Here is a 17,134-nt window from a genome sequence, read left to right as displayed (position 1 = left end):
TTAAAGGGAACGTGTCAGCAGGATTGTGCACAGTAACCTACAGACAGTGTCAGGTCGGAGCCGTTATACTGATTACAATGATACCTGGGTTGGTGAAATCCGTCTAGTGATGGTTGTTTAATCTTTATTTTCAGTTTTGAGTTAATAATATGCTCATGCTCCGGGGCGGCCTGTGGGGGGGGGGGGGGGTTCCTGTGGTGCTCTCTTTGATTAGGTATTCATCAGTTCAGTATGGCTTTTGACAAGTCACTGATCTCTCAGGGACCTCCCAAGCTAGTTTAAATCTATGCTATTATTTCTTAACACTGTTTTTCGGTGATTCCTTTGAATCCCAGTTTATACTGCACCCACACAAACAAATGATACACCATTTGAATGGTAAACTTCAGCAAGAAAATAGCCAAACAAACCACACATCCACGATATGATCTCAAAACACAGTTTAAACATTCATTTTCATAAACCTGCAGTAAGGAAAAATTACCTGCAGGTGGCACCACAGTACCCCAAAGCACACTACCAACACATTTGTAAATATGCACTGCTTTTTCGCTGATTACTTCGCCCCACCACACACTATACACCACCATTTCAAAGGTAAACTTGCTTCCTTCAGCAAGAAAACAGCCAAACAAACCACACTTTCACGATTTTGTCACTAAATACAGTTTAAACATTCATTTTCATAAACCTGCAGAAAGACACAATGACCTGCAGGTGGCACCTCAACCGGAAAACATTTTTTTGCCTCTACTTATCAAAACAATTTATTGTATTACCAATCTACATATATAAATACCTGTCTGTGTTCATCATCTCATTAAATACATTTCCATTTGACAAGCTTGCTTTTTCTGAAATTGCCTGCGCCCCGACGACCAATATGCAAAATTTTTGCACGGGCCAAGCTAGTAATGATTATATATATCTTGGGGAAAAAAAAAAAAAAACCTTTTGCAGGTAGGTGCCGGCGGTGGCACCTGCTCTGCAGCATAAACGAATTATAAGCACAATACATATGCATTTCCTTGCTGTTCTCCTGATATTCAAAAAAAAAAAAAAAAAAAATATAATACACTAAAATTTGAAAATGGCGCCAGCTGTGCAGGTGGCGCCACCTAGCTAGAGAAAAAAAAAAATCCTCCTCCAAGATGGCGCCGCCGGCATTTGTGCAGCAGCAGCTGTCGGCAAAAGACATGCCCACAGGCCACCCTGAAGCACAAACATGTTCCTCATCATAGAGACAGACTGGGTGCTTCGGGGCAGCCTGCAGGCATGTCTCTTCTTGGTTTCTCTAGCTTACAGCTGGAAGATATCTGACAACTTCTAACACTAATTACACAAGAATCACAAAACTGATTTCTTCACCTCAGGCATCGTTTTAATCCAGGGGTGGACATAGACTGTAGTGGGCCCCTGTAGAAAAAGTTTTTCGTGCCCCCGCCCTTCATAGGGCAACAAAGTCATTTGTTATTTGTTGTTATCTAATATTGAGGCTATGCAGGGCTGGATATAATATCTGTATAGAATATAATGTAACCCTCCCCCATAGAATATAACGCAGTCCCCCCCATATAGTATAATGCAGCCCCTCCATAGAATATATGGCAAACCCCCTCATAGGATATAATGCAGCCCCTTATATAAAATAATGTAGCCCCTTCATAGAATACAATGTAGCCCTCCTCATATAGTATAGTGCAGCCTCCATACAATATAATACTATAGAATATAATGTAGCCCCAAATAGAATATAATACAGCCCACCTCCCTATAGCATATAATGTAGGCCCCCATATTATATAAAACAGCCTTCCCCTATAGAATATAATATAAAATGTACCCCCCATGGTATATAACACTGCCGCATGGTATATAGCCCAGCCCACCATGGTATAATACAGCCCACCATGGTATACAGGCTGTATACAATGGTGGACTGTATAATACAGCCCCGCCCCCCCGGGCACGGTATAATACAGCCCCGCCCCCCCGGGCACGGTATAATACAGCCCCCCACCCCCCCGGGCACGGTATAATACAGCCCCCCACCCCCCCGGGCACGGTATAATACAGCCCCCCACCCCCCCGGGCACGGTATAATACAGCCCCCCACCCCCCCGGGCACGGTATAATACAGCCCCCCACCCCCCCGGGCACGGTATAATACAGCCCCCCACCCCCCCGGGCACGGTATAATACAGCCCCCCACCCCCCCGGGCACGGTATAATACAGCCCCCCACCCCCCCGGGCACGGTATAATACAGCCCCCCACCCCCCCGGGCACGGTATAATACAGCCCCCCACCCCCCCGGGCACGGTATAATACAGCCAGCCCCCCCCCGGGCACGGTATAATACAGCCCCCCCCCCCCCCCCCCGGGCACGGTATAATACAGCCCCCCCCCGGCATGGTATAATACAGCCCCCCCCCCCCGGCATGGTATAATACAGCCACCCCCCCCCCCCCCGGCATGGTATAATACAGCCCCCCCCGGCATGGTATAATACAGCCCCCCCCCCCGCATGGTATAATACAGCCCCCCCCCCCGCATGGTATAATACAGCCGAGCATGGTATATAGTCCCCCCCAGCATGGCCCCACAGTCCAGTACTCACACTGATTTAAAAAAAAAAAAAAAATAACAATCCTCACCAACTCCTCATGCCTGCGCTGCTGGCTTCTTCTGTCTCCTCTCCTGCACTGCCTGGTACACAGTGAGCGCAACGACGTCATCGTGCACCCACTGTGTCAGAGGCGGAGCGGGGAACGATGGGAGAGGGAGCGCCAGCTCACGCTCTCTCCTCCATCATTGCCTCCTTCAACGCCCCCTGCCTCACAGGGGCCCCATAGTGGCTGCGTGATGCGCCGCTGGCTGGGGGCCCCTGGGGGAGTGGGGTTCCTAGGCAGCTGCCTGCCCCTAATGCTGACCCTGCTCAGGAGGAGTCAGACCCGCTCCCGTCGCCTCCCGCAGCGCTGCTCTCCTCCTTGCGCTACACATGGCTTATTTGAATTTTGAAATAATTAGCCATGAGGTGCTGGAGGGGAGGGGCCCCCTCTCCCCCGGGGCCCCGTTCAATGAACGGGCTGCACGGGCGGTAGGTCCACCCCTGTTTTAGTCAGTTTAACACCGACAACCTGACAGTGTCTGTAGTTTAAGGGCATGTGCACACATTGCAAATTTGCCTGCGGAATTTTCTTCACAGAATCTGCATCTCTTAGCAGAAAAAGCAGGGAAAAATCTGTGCGGTATTCACACTTTATCATGCAGATTTGTATGCGTTTTTGAAAGCTAAATAAAGATGTTATTTAAAAAAAAAATAAAAAGTTGTGATGTCATTTCTTTGTCCAACCTCTTATTTTACATACTCTATTGAAGAATAATGTTTACACAGAGAGAGAGAGATAGCTATATCTATGGATAGAAAATAGAAATACATGCAGCCGTATACTCTGGACCAGAGTGCGGGTATTGAGGTGCGAGACTCGTGCGAGTTTCTCACAAGTGTAACCCGGGCCTAACGCATTATCTTTTTAATTTAATTAAAAAAATTTAAGAAAATTTTAGAAAACAAAATGGTGCCAGAGAGGGAAAGCCAGCGACTGTGGGACAATGTTTATAGCCTGGGAAGGGGTTAATACCCATGGATCTTCCCAGGATATCAATATCAGCCCGCAGCTGACTCCATAGCCTTTACTGGCTATTAAAATAGGGGCACCCCAAAAAAAAAAAATAAAAAAAAAAATAATAGGTATTAGACCTACCGGTAATGATGTTTCCAGGAGTCCATCCTGTCAGCACCATGGAGGACGTCCTCCTCCTCCTCCTTACAGGGACAGGAATGCATACGAGAAGTTAAAAGGCCCCGCCCCACCCCTTTTCCCTCAGTGATTTAACAAGTACCACAGCGTGGATAATGCAATAATTCTTTTAATGATACCATCATATTACATCATATGACATAACATAAACAGGGAGGGAACTACCATTCTTGCGATGGACGCCTTAGAGGCTTTTTTCCCCTTATTTCTACCCCCAAAGAGGATGAACAGGTTTGGGTCAATACGCCAGTCATTAGTGACCTCTAGATAGCTTATAACTGCCTGTCTTATGTCTAGAGTGGAGACGCTGTTCCTTCCCATTGCGGGGATTGCTGCAGAAGGATGGTAACACTATCTCCTGATTTATATTCTGGTAAGAGGCTACCTTGGGGATAAACGCCGGATCTAATCTTAAGATTATATGATCTTCTCTGATCTGGAGATATGGATCTTTGGTGGACAGGGCCTGGATCTCTCCTATTCTTTTGGCCGTGGTGATGGCTACAAGGAAAGCAGTCTTCCGAGTGAAAGTTGAAAAGGTCATCCTTTTACTAGGGATGTAGGGGTCCCTACATAAGGATCTGAGTACCAGGCCGAGGTCCCATGGTGGGGTGAGCTGCCTAATAGTGGGGCGAAGACGCTGCGTGGCCTTTATGAATCTTACCACCCAAGGATGGGAAGCTAAAGGGTAGACAAAGAAGGAGCTCAAGGCTGAAATCTGGACTTTTAACGTGCTGGGTTTAAGGCCCTTACTATACCCCGACTGTAGAAAGTCTAGAATACTAGGGAGGTCGGGGGTACCTGCCAGGAGATCGGACCTGCCACCTTCCAGGCAGTATCTCTTCCAAATCTTCCGGTAGATTGCGGATGTTACCGGCTTCCTGCTGGCCAGTAGAGTGGATATGACCTGATCGGATAAGCCCTTTGCTCTCAAGATGTTCCTTTCAGGATTGATGCCGAGAGGTGTAGTCTTGCTGGATCTGGGTGGCGGATCGGGCCCTAGTGGATGATGTCCTCCTTCAGGGGTAGCTCGACTGGGTTTCCTACTGCCATGGCCCCTAGCAGTGGAAACCAACTCCTCCTTGGCCAGTATGGCACTATCATTAACACAGTCACGCGGTCCTCACAGATCTTCCTGAGTACCGCCGGTATAAGCGCCAGTGGTGGGAATGCGTACAGGAGGGGTTGCTTCCAAGCCTGGCTCAGGGCATCCACTCCATCCGGGTGGTCCGCTGGGTTCAGGGAGTAGAATCTGGCAAACTTTGAGTTCTTCCGGTTTGCGAACAGGTCTATACTGGGGGTCCCCCAACGCTGACATAGTTGATGAAAGATCTCTCCATTTAGCTCCCACTCTGTCGGGCAGAACTGCTGTCTGCTTAGGTAGTCTGCCACTACATTCTGAGAACACTCCAGGTGGATTGCCGTTACTGAGAGGACAACCTCTTCTGCCCAAGCGAATATTCGTCCTGCTAGTGCCTGGAGTGGTCGATGTCTTGGGCCTCCCCCTGGTGCTTCAGGAACGAGACTGCCGTTGTGTTGTCGGACAGTATTCGGACGTGTCGATTTCTCACTACCGACCGGTTCTGACGCAGGGCTTCCCAGACCGCATAGAGCTCCCTGAAGTTGGAGGATCTGTTTCTGATGCTGACTGGCCATCTTCCCTGGAAAATTCTTCCTTCTACATGGGCTCCCCATCCCCACGTACTGGAGTCTGTAGTGATTACCACGTATGGCGAGGTTGTCCATACAGGTCGGCGTGCTAAGTTTCTGGGCTGTATCCACCACCGTAGAGATCTTTTTACCAGATCTGGCAATGATATGGGCCCGTCTAGTGAATCCTGACGTCTGTCTCATCTTGCGAGGATTTCTTTTTGCAGGGGCCTCGAATGGAACTGGACCCATCTGACGCACGGAATGCAGGCCATCATCAGGCCAGGACCTCCATTGCCCCTCTTATGGAGGAGCGATGTTTTAGGAGGCTCTTGGCTCTGTCCTGAATGATCCGCTGCTTTTTTTCTGGTAGCAGGGATACTCTGCTTCTTGAGTCTAGAAGGACTCCCAGGAAGATTTTCCTGCTTTCTGGCTTTAGGTCCGAATTCTGTTTGCTGATAAGCCAGCCGAGATACTCCAATGTTCTGATCGTTCGGTTCCTGTCCTGAATGAGCCTCTCTTCTGATCTTGCAACTAGGAGAAAGTCGTCTAGGTATGGTATTATAGTGACCCCCTGGTTTCTCAGGTAGGCCACTACCTCTGTTACCAGCTTTGTAAATATTCGGGGGGCTGAAGCCAGCCCGAATGGAAGGCATTGGAACTGGAAGTAGCTGGTTCGGGCCGGTAGTCTGATTGCGAATCTTAGCAGGCTCTGAGATGAGGGATGGATGGGGACCTGATAATACGCACTTTTCAGGTCAAGGGTACATAATGGCATTCCTGTCTATAAGATGAAATGCCGAACGTATTGATTCCATCCGAAACCTTTTGTATACCACCCAGGCATTTAGAGGTTTCAAGTTTATGATAGTTCTGGCCTCGCCGGATGGTTTTGTAATGGAGAACAGGGAGGAGTAGTGACCCTTTCCCCTCTCCGACTACGGAACTGGCACTATGACCCTTGACCTGAGCATGTTCTGTAGGTCTGCCCACATGGCAGAGCCTTCCGGGACTACGGTGGGGCAATGTATCTGTCGGGGGGAGAGGAACAACATTCTATGCTGTAACCTTCTTGCGATGGTTCTGAGGATCCACTGGTTGTGAGTTACCTGGCCCCACCTCTCTGCAAAGTGTCGCAGTCTTCCCCCGACGCCTATGGCGTCATTGCCTTCTGGACCTGGAGGTTGATGTAAAAAGAGGGGCTTTGCTTCTCCCCCTTGGCTCTGAACGTTTCTATAGGAGCTTCTATTGGATCTACCCTGGCTCCTAAAGTCGGTCTGTCTCCGGAAAAAGGGCCCCCTCCAAAAGGACTGGGGACGCTTGGGTTTTTCCTCTGGAAACCCTTTGTTTTAGTCAGACACCTGCTCTAAGATGCTATCTAGAGCTGGTCCGAACACCCTTGAGCCTGAAAAGGGGATGGAGCAAAGCTTCGCCTTTGATGCATTATCCCCCAACCAGGACTTTAGCCAAACCGCTCGCCTAGCTGCATTGGAAAGGGAGCTGTTTCTGGCTGCGAACCTTACTGATTCGGCCGACGTATCTGAAAAATGTCGTGGCTGATTTCATCAAGGGGAGGGAAGCTAGGATCTAGAGGGTCTTCTTGGTTAAGTGCTCTTCCAACTGTCCCACCCATAGGAACAAGTCTGTCTCCGAGCAACCAGTCCCCCAAACATCAGGTCTTGTTGGGACTGCGGTTTAGGAACTTATTCAATTTGCTTGGTGTTCCTTACCGCCTGCACCAAGTCATCAGTGTCCTCTAGCCTAAACAGGTATTTCCTGCCTTGGCCCCGCCTGTCGGTCGGGATCTCTCCCTCGGGATCCGAGTCCCGGAGGTCTGACCCCTCAGGCGAGCTTGTTTCCGAGGCTAGCTCAATCTCCCACCTCGGCCGCTTCCGGCCTGGCCCCGGACTGGGGGACTCTGGCCGAGAAGGGCTGGATCTGGAGGCCTGTACCTCCTCCCGGATCAGGGATCGCATCTCGGCAAGGAGGGACGGTTGCTCGTCTCTTACAACCCTTTAAGTGCAGGGTCCACAGAGAGTTTTGATGTGGGTGTCTGGCAGCTTTACCCTGCAGACCGGGCATCTGACAAATTTAGATGGGGCCTTGGCCGGATCTTTAGCCTGTCGGGGCGGCTGGGGTACCCTTCTCCTGTATGATACAGAACAGGGATAGTCGGGTCAATCATAATGGGCTGCGGGGAAGGCGGTGTGGGGGGTGGATTGCGCCAAGCGCCCTTACCCCTCAGTCAGCTGGTGCCTCTGGGTCCATAACCACCAAAGCTGCTGCTGGCGTGCGCGGAGCCTGCTGGCTTGCGCTGATTCAAAGTCAGCGCGTGACGTCACCGCCGCGCCACGGGTCCTCCCGCGATAGCCAAGATCACGCCTGCCGCTTCCTGCCCAGATCTGACGCACCCCGGGCGTTCTGTAATGGCGGCGTCCACACCACTGCCGGCGGGGATCCGGCTTCCTGAGTCCTGTGAAGCCGGCGCCCGCACCCACTCGGCTGCCACTACAGTACAGCCTGGAGCCGAGAGCCTCCCACAGGGAGGAGCGGCTCCCTCCAGGAGCGACGTCCTGCTCCTGTCTTTGGGGCCGAGGGACTCCCCACCGGGAAGTGTCGTCCCTGGGCATCCCGGCAGGGGGAAGGTATGGACTGGCCGCTGATCCCCCTGCGCCCTCCGGTAAGCTGATCTTCCTCTCATATGTCCCTCCATGCAGGGACAGGAAAGACACTGAGGGAAAAGGGGTGGGGCGGGGCCTTTTAACCTCTCGTGTGCTTTCCTGTCCCTGTAAGGAGGAGGACGACGTCCTCCATGGTGCTGTCAGGGGGACGTTGTGGGGAAAAAAAAAAAAAAAAAAAAGACGTGGGGTCCCCGTATAATTAATAGCCAGAAAGGCTATGCAGACAGCTGCGGGCTATGAATATCAGCCTAGGAAGGGGCCATGGATATTGCCCTACAAACACCAGCCCGCAGCTGCCAGAGAAATGGCGTATCTCCAAGATGCGCCAATTCCGGCACTTAGCCTCTCTTCCCTCTGCCATGTAGCCGTGGGATATAGGTAATAAGTCATCTTTAATTGTAAAGTGACATTAAGCCCGGTTAATAATGGCGAGGCATAAATAAGACACATATCCATTACTAATCCTATAGTTATTAATGGGTTAAAGACAGCCAGAAAAAAAAGTGTTTTAATGAAATAAAACACTACACAGTTTTCCATCTTTTGATTGCACGCCTAATTCCCCGAAGCAATCGATCTCCTGTAAAAAAAAAAAAAAAAAAATGTAAAACAAATACTACCAGTTCCGACGTAATCCCTTTAATAACGAGTGTCCCACGACGATCTCCCCTATAGAGCAGTTACATCAGCAGATGTGACCGCTCTACAAGGCCTCCGATGACACACTAACTGGAGATAACCCTCCCGCAGTGTATCATCGGAGTTAAGCCTCTCACTTTATGGCACTACAGCGTGAAAAAAAAAATTCTCAAGCTGCGGTGCCGCAAGTGACAGGATAAACTCAGATGACCTGTCGGAGGCGGAGTGATACAGTGCAGAGGATTATCTCCGTCACTCTAACACCGGAGCCCCTGGAGAGCGGTCGCATCTGCTGATGTGACAGCTCTCCACGGGAGATTGTCGTGGGACAATCGTTATTAATTGGATTACGTCAGACACAAGGAGTATATTGTTTGTTTCTTGGCTTCCAGAATTAGGTGTATATTGTAAGTATTAAATGCGTTTTGTTGTTTTTTTGGGGTTTTTTTTTTTTTCAACATTCAACACATTAGCCAGATGGTGTTGAATGTTGGCTAATGGTGTCACTGTAGCAGGCATAACGGAATGGGACTAGTAGTCCCATCGGACAATGCCTGCCTACAGACACAGCCCCGCAGACCCTCGCACACCAACAGGTTCACGCAGGCACACACATACACGCACATAGTTCCGCCCACACACTTCCTGATCTGCAGCGTTTCTCGCACCCACCTCCGCAGATCTTTTTAACATCTGCAGTTTTGCTGCAAATGTGCCTGACTCAATGGGTGCAGAAATGCTGCAGACCCGCAAATTGACATGCATGTGCACAACAAATCTCCCATAGAATAACATTGGCTGTGCACTACACTGCGGACTTGATGTGAGTCTGTGCGGCCAAAGACGCTGTGGATCCGCATCTAAAAACGTGTGCACATAGCCTTAGTAGCAAAACCCAGCTGAAAGGTTCGCTTTAACTTAAGGCCTTTTAGAGATCATTTCATCTTCAACTTAACTGTTCACAATAACAGTCATTTTGATCAGCATTAATCCCACACAGATTTGATGTTTAGATCAGAGCTCTATGGGGCCATTTCATCACTTCCAGGACTCCTTGTTCTTATGCTGAAGATAGCTCTTAACACTGGCTGTATGATTGGGATCACTGTTCTGCTGCAGAATAAATTTGGAGATACTCAGACGCCTCCCTGATGGTATTGCTTGATGGGCAAGTATCCGCCTGCTTTTCTCAGCACTTAGGACACCATTAATACTGACCAAATTCCCAACTCCAGTTGCTGAAATGCAGCCCCAAAATTGCAAGGAACCTCCGCTATTCTTCGCGGTTGCCAGCAGACACTCAATGTGCCGCTATCCACCTCTTTGGTGACAAACCACATCCTGTTGGAGCAAAGCATCTGCTGCCATTTTTGTGCACCACAGTGCCTATGATTGCATGCACACACCAGTCACGTGGTCTTGTTTTCATGTAGCAGGTATAGTTTTTGGCCAAAATTTTTCCATGAAGACCACTTCTGGCCACAGTAGACAGGTGCACCTGGGTCCAAGGTGGTTGCTGCGTGCCAATTCTGAGGGGATGACACTGAAGAAAAATCTACACATTCTGAAAAGGGATGGCCGCACAAAGTTTCCTTTGACCACCACTGCATCTATAGTCCTCATCGTTGCCCATTTCTTGGTATCCTGTCCTCAATGCTGAGGAATACTGATAGTGTCAGAAATGTATCCATCATGCAGTCTCATCAGGGAGGCTCTGACTTGTTTATTCAGCAGCAGAAAGACCCCAAAGATACAGTCAATGTTATTCACACCTATCCACAGCATCAAGGAGTCCTGGAAGTGATGACATGGCCATCACCGAGCCTGCCCAGGATTACATGAAGAGATAAGTCTACATACACAGCTCTGCGGTTAATTCTCCAAGATGTTTAGCACAACCTCCCTGCTGAGTTCCTCTAACATCTGTGCGCACCGAGGAAGGCAAATACAGTCGTGGCCAAAAGTATTGACACCCCTGCAATTCTGTCAGATAATACCCAGTTTCTTCCAGAAAATGATTGCAAACACAAATTCTTTGGTATTATTATCTTCATTTAATTTGTCTTAAATGAAAAAACACAAAAAGAATTGTCCTACAGCCAAATTGGATATAATTCCACACCAAACATAAATAAGAGGGTGGACAAAAGTATTGGCACTGTTCGAAAAATCATGTGATGCTTCTCTAATTTGTGTAATTAACAGCACCTGTAACTTACCTGTGGCACCTAACAGGTGTTGGCAATAGCTAAATCACACTTGCAGCTAGTTGACATGGATTAAAGTTGACTCAACCTCTGTCCTGTGTCCTTGTGTGTACCACATTGAGCATGGAGAAAAGAAAGAAGGCCAAAGAACTGTCTGAGGACTTGAGAAACCAAATTGTGAGGAAGCATGAGCAATCTCAAGGCTACAAGTGCATCTCCAAAGACCTGAATGCTCCTGTGTCTACTGTGCGCAGTGTCATCAAGAAGTTTAAAGTCCATGGCACTGTGGCTAACCTCCCTAGATGTGGACGGAAAAGAAAAATTGACAAGAGGTTTCAACGCAAGATTGTGCGGATGGTGGATAAAGAACCTCGACTAACATCCAAACAAGTTCAAGCTGCCCTGCAGTCCGAGGGTACAACAGTGTCAACCCGCACTATCCGTCGGCGTCTGAATGAAAAGGGACTGTATGGTAGGAGACCCAGGAAGACCCTACTTTTTACCCCGAGACATAAAAAAGCCAGGCTGGAGTTTGCCAAAACTTACCTGAAAAAGCCTAAAACGTTTTGGAAAAATGTTCTCTGGTCAGATGAGACAAAAGTAGAGCTTTTTGGGCAAAGGCATCAACATAGAGTTTACAGGAGAAAAAAAGAGGCATTTAAAGAAAAGAACACGGTCCCTATAGTCAAACATGGCGGAGGTTACCTGATGTTTTGGGATTGCTTTGCTGCCTCTGGCACTGGACTGCTTGACCGTATGCATGGCATTATGAAGTCCGAAGACTACCAACAAATTTTGCAGCATAATGTAGGGCCCAGTGTGAGAAAGCTGGGTCTACCTCAGAGGTCATGGGTCTTGCAGCAGGACAATGACCCAAAACACACTTCAAAAAGCACTAGAAAATGGTTTGAGAGAAAGCACTGGAGACTTCTAAGGTGGCCAGCAATGAGTCCAGGCCTGAATCCCATAGAACACATGTGGAGAGATCTAAAAAATGGCAGTTTGGAGAAGGCACCCTTCTAATATCAGGGACCTGGAGTAGTTTGCCAAAGAAGAATGGTCTAAAATTCCAGCAGAGCATTGTAAGAAACTCATTGATGGTTACCGGAAGCGGTTGGCCGCAGTTATTTTGGCTAAAGGTTGTGTAACCAAGTATTAGGCTGAGGGTGCCAATATTTTTGTCTGGCCCATTTTTGGAGTTGTGTGTGAAATGATCAATGTTTTGCTTTATTCTCTTTTGTGTTTTTTCATTTAAGACAAATTAAATGAAGATAATAATGCCCAAGAATTTGTGTTTGCAATCATTTTCAGGAAGAAACTGAGTATTATCTGACAGAAGTGCAGGGGTGTCAATACTTTTGGCCACAACTGTACTGACGGGATTTACATGTCTTTTGTGCATTGATAAAATACACTTAACACTTTTGAAAGTATTTTCACAGAAGCTTAAACCTTTGTACCCTTACGGTATATGCAGGCACTACACGGACATATGCAGTCTGAAGGCATGTTCACTATATACGCACCAACCACACGCACAATACGTGGCGCATACACTATACACGACAACCGCATGGTGGGGGGGTGGGGCACACACGCTACATGTGAGTACTATATAGGAGCACATGCGAGCACCATACGGGGGGGCACGCGCTAAATGCGAGCGCCATACGGGGGGGCACGCGCTAAATGCGAGCGCCATACGGGGGGGGGCAACCGCTAAATGCGAGCGCCATACGGGGGGGGCACACGCTACATGTGAGCGCTATACGGGGGGGCGCACGCTACATGCGAGCGCCATACGGGGGGGGCACACGCTACATGCGAGCGCCATACGGGGGGGGCACACGCTACATGCGAGCGCTATACGGGGGGGGGCACACGCTACATGCGAGCGCCATACGGGGGGGGGCACACGCTACATGTAAGCGCTATACCGGGGGCACACGCTACATGCGAGCGCCATACGGGGGGGGGCACGCGCTACATGTGAGCGCTATACCGGGGGGCACACGCTACATGTGAGCGCCATACAGGGGGGGGCACGCGCTACATGTGAGTACTATACTGGTGGGCACACGCTACATGTGAGCGCTATACGGGGGTACACGCGCTACATGTGAGCGCCATACGGGGGGGCACGCGCTACATGTGAGCGCCATACGGGGGGGGGGCACGCGCTACATGTGAGCGCCATACGGGGGGGGGCACGCGCTACATGTGAGCGCCATACGGGGGGGGCACGCGCTACATGTGAGCGCCATACGGGGGGGGGGCACGCGCTACATGTGAGCGCCATACGGGGGGGGGCACGCGCTACATGTGAGCGCCATACGGGGGGGGGCACGCGCTACATGTGAGCGCCATACGGGGGGGGCACGCGCTACATGTGAGCGCCATACGGGGGGGGGGCACGCGCTACATGTGAGCGCCATACGGGGGGGGGCACGCGCTACATGTGAGCGCCATACGGGGGGGGGGGGGACGCGCTACATGTGAGCGCCATACGGGGGGGGGGGGGACGCGCTACATGTGAGCGCCATACGGGGGGGCACACGCTACATGCGAGCGCTATACGGGGGGGGCACACGCTACATGCGAGCGCTATACGGGGGGGGGCACACGCTACATGCGAGCGCTATACGGGGGGGGGCACACGCTACATGCGAGCGCTATACGGGGGGGGGGCACACGCTACATGCGAGCGCTATACGGGGGGGGCACACGCTACATGCGAGCGCTATACGGGGGGGGCACACGCTACATGCGAGCGCTATACGGGGGGGGGCACACGCTACATGCGAGCGCTATACGGGGGGGGCACACGCTACATGCGAGCGCTATACGGGGGGCACACGCTACATGCGAGCGCTATACGGGGGGGGGCACGCGCTACATGTGAGCGCTATACGGGGGGGGGCACGCGCTACATGTGAGCGCCATACGGGGGGGGGCACGCGCTACATGTGAGCACCATACGGGGGGGGGCATACGCTACATGTGAGCGCCATACGGGGGGGGGGGGGCACGCGCTACATGCGAGCGCTATACCGGGGGGCACGCGCTACATGCGAGCGCTATACCGGGGGGCACGCGCTACATGCGAGCGCTATACCGGGGGGCACGCGCTACATGCGAGCGCTATACCGGGGGGCACGCGCTACATGCGAGCGCTATACCGGGGGGCACGCGCTACATGCGAGCGCTATACGGGGGGCACACGCTACATGCGAGCGCTATACGGGGGGGGCACACGCTACATGCGAGCGCTATACGGGGGGGGCACACGCTACATGCGAGCGCTATACGGGGGGGGCACACGCTACATGCGAGCGCTATACGGGGGGGCACACGCTACATGCGAGCGCTATACGGGGGGGCACACGCTACATGCGAGCGCTATACGGGGGGGGCACACGCTACATGCGAGCGCTATACGGGGGGGGCACACGCTACATGCGAGCGCTATACGGGGGGGCACACGCTACATGCGAGCGCTATACGGGGGGGGCACACGCTACATGCGAGCGCTATACGGGGGGGGCACACGCTACATGCGAGCGCTATACGGGGGGGGCACACGCTACATGCGAGCGCTATACGGGGGGGGCACACGCTACATGCGAGCGCTATACGGGGGGGGCACACGCTACATGCGAGCGCTATACGGGGGGGGCACACGCTACATGCGAGCGCTATACGGGGGGGGCACGCGCTACATGTGAGTGCTATATGGGGGGGGCACACGCTACATGCGAGCGCTATACGGGGGGGCACGAGCTACATGCGAGCGCTATACGGGGGGCACGAGCTACATGCGAGCGCTATACGGGGGGGGCACACGCTACATGCGAGCGCTATACGGGGGGGGGCACACGCTACATGTGAGTGCTATATGGGGGGCACACGCTACATGCGAGCGCTATACGGGGGCACACGCCACATGCGAGCGCTATACGGGGGGCACACGCTACATGCGAGCGCTATATGGGGGGGGCACACGCTACATGCGAGCGCTATACGGGGGGGCACACACTACATGCGAGCGCCATACGGGGGGGGGCTCGCGCTACATGTGAGCCCTATACGGGGGGCACACGCTACATGTGAGTGCTATACGGGGGGGCACACGCTACATGCGAGCGCTATACGGGGGGGCACACGCTACATGCGAGCGCTATACGGGGGGGCACACGCTACATGTGAGTGTTATATGGGGGGGCTCGCGCTACATGCGAGCGCTATACGGGGGGCACACGCTACATGCGAGTGCTATACGGGGGGGCACACGCTACATGTGAGCGCCATACGGGGGGGCTCGCGCTACATGTGAGCCCTATACGGGGGGCACACGCTACATGTGAGTGCTATACGGGGGGGCACACGCTACATGCGAGCGCTATACGGGGGGGCACACGCTACATGCGAGCGCTATACGGGGGGGCACACGCTACATGCGAGCGCTATACGGGGGGGCACACGCTACATGCGAGCGCTATACGGGGGGGCACACGCTACATGTGAGCGCCATACGGGGGGGCTCGCGCTACATGTGAGCGCCATACGGGGGGGCTCGCGCTACATGTGAGCCCTATACGGGGGGCACACGCTACATGTGAGTGCTATACGGGAGCACACGCTATGGAGACAGAGGGTAATTCCGGGTGACGGCCCACGGTCGCCCCGTGACAGCACTACTCACTCCATACAGCGGGTTCCAGCGGTTCTCCTCGTCAATGCTCTTGAACTCGTTCTCCATGTCTCCCGCCGTCGGCGGAGCCGCTCTCTGGTGCCGCGCTCACAGCTCCCCGCCCAGCCGCATTGCTCTCCGCACGGCCCCGGGACACAGCGGCGATGCTTACGGGAACAGAAGAGGAAACAAGCAACAACCGGACCTGCGACACCAACCGCGGCACCGGCCTTCACAGCCACGCCTTCTTCCGGTTACTACCACGCCCCCATTCCAAGCATCATTCGCTCATCCCTAACTTGGCAACCGGCTGCTCTGCCCTGCACCCAATGAGCAGCGCGCTGTGACATTAGGGGCGGTGCCTGCTGATGCTCCGCCCAGTCGGAGATCCCTTGGAGTACGAGGTGAAGTATGAGCTGCAGGTAGACAGCGGCCATTGCTGCCGGCTCTCTGCGCGCTCCTGGCGGACGGAAGGACCGTTAGGGGGCGCAGTGTTGTGGGACTATCGCTGACGTTTAGTGTTTCCCTGTGCAGGAGCACAGGCCACAGTGAATGTGGTGACTGCACAGGACCGGTGTGTGGGGCCACTGATCCACCCGTGTCTTTATGGCTCTCGGGTGGAGCTTGTGATATGGGCACATATAGATGGCAAGAGCCGGAGGGGATGGGATCATATGAGGCGGAGGACTGGACATGGCACGCCTGGCCATTCTCCGCTGTTGCCGGACTCTCCACTGCCTATACTAGTCCTTCTACTGCTGGAACCTGAAACGTGTGGGTTTGATGCGGGCACGCGCTGGATTTCCCATAGGGTATGTGTAGATGATCAGGAACTGGCAGCACGTGTCCGCTGTGTCCATACCGCCGCCGGCTATTGAACGCAGGTGATGCCGCTTGTGATCACTGAACCGTGCAGCTCCATCGCATCCAATATATTGTGTGGGTGACATTTCTCCTGTGGAGAATCGCGTGACTACAAGATAGCCATGCTGCTGTGTGGAGAGACGCTCCACATGTCCGTCTCCACAGGCGTCCCTGGACGCATAGTAGGCAAACCATTTCTTGAATTCCCATCCTCTATGCTGTACCATCTGGACGCTGCACAAGTACACAGCCTCCATCCCGCAGCGTTTACTGACCGTCTGCACATGTCCTTACAGAGCTCTGCAGTGTTTCCTAGGACACGTGTAGGGGAAGTGGACTGACCTATGGACCTGTCTGCAGCAAGAGGGTTAATGTACAATGTGCTGGAAATGGACTGCTGTATAGGAAGGTGGGAGACAGCTAGACATAGGAGAAGGAGGGTGAAGTACTGGGTTTTCCCACTAGGGGGAGACTAAGGACAGCAGAAATATAAGATGGTGTAGTACTGCAGTTTGGCCACAAGATGGGAGCAGAGAGCAGTGAGAAAAGGGCTTTACATCAGCTTATGACTACAAAACCG

The 17,134-nt window shown here is 52.5% G+C and overlaps 1 protein-coding gene across 2 annotated transcripts in view; it reads right to left on the bottom strand.

Moving 5' to 3' along the window:
- Positions 1 to 15,980, bottom strand: part of PTPN2 (protein tyrosine phosphatase non-receptor type 2) — a 109,350-nt gene extending 93,370 nt beyond the window's left edge. The window contains exon 1 of one of the 2 annotated variants that reach the window (XM_073590045.1): positions 15,703 to 15,980. In XM_073590045.1, coding sequence (XP_073446146.1) covers positions 15,703 to 15,759 — 57 coding nt within the window. In that variant the 5' untranslated portion in view covers positions 15,760 to 15,980. The remainder of the gene's footprint in view (positions 1 to 15,702) is intronic. The other variant, XM_073590046.1, reaches the window with a different exon arrangement.
- Positions 15,981 to 17,134: the final 1,154 nt, after the last annotated feature.

The sequence above is a fragment of the Dendrobates tinctorius genome, unplaced genomic scaffold (assembly GCF_039654945.1).
Source record: "Dendrobates tinctorius isolate UK_male_01 unplaced genomic scaffold, ASM3965494v1 ptg000115l, whole genome shotgun sequence".
In the NCBI taxonomy this organism is placed as follows: Eukaryota; Metazoa; Chordata; class Amphibia; order Anura; family Dendrobatidae; genus Dendrobates; species Dendrobates tinctorius.
Note: the sequence above shows the minus strand (reverse complement) of the source record. Positions and strands in the feature narration are given on the sequence as shown.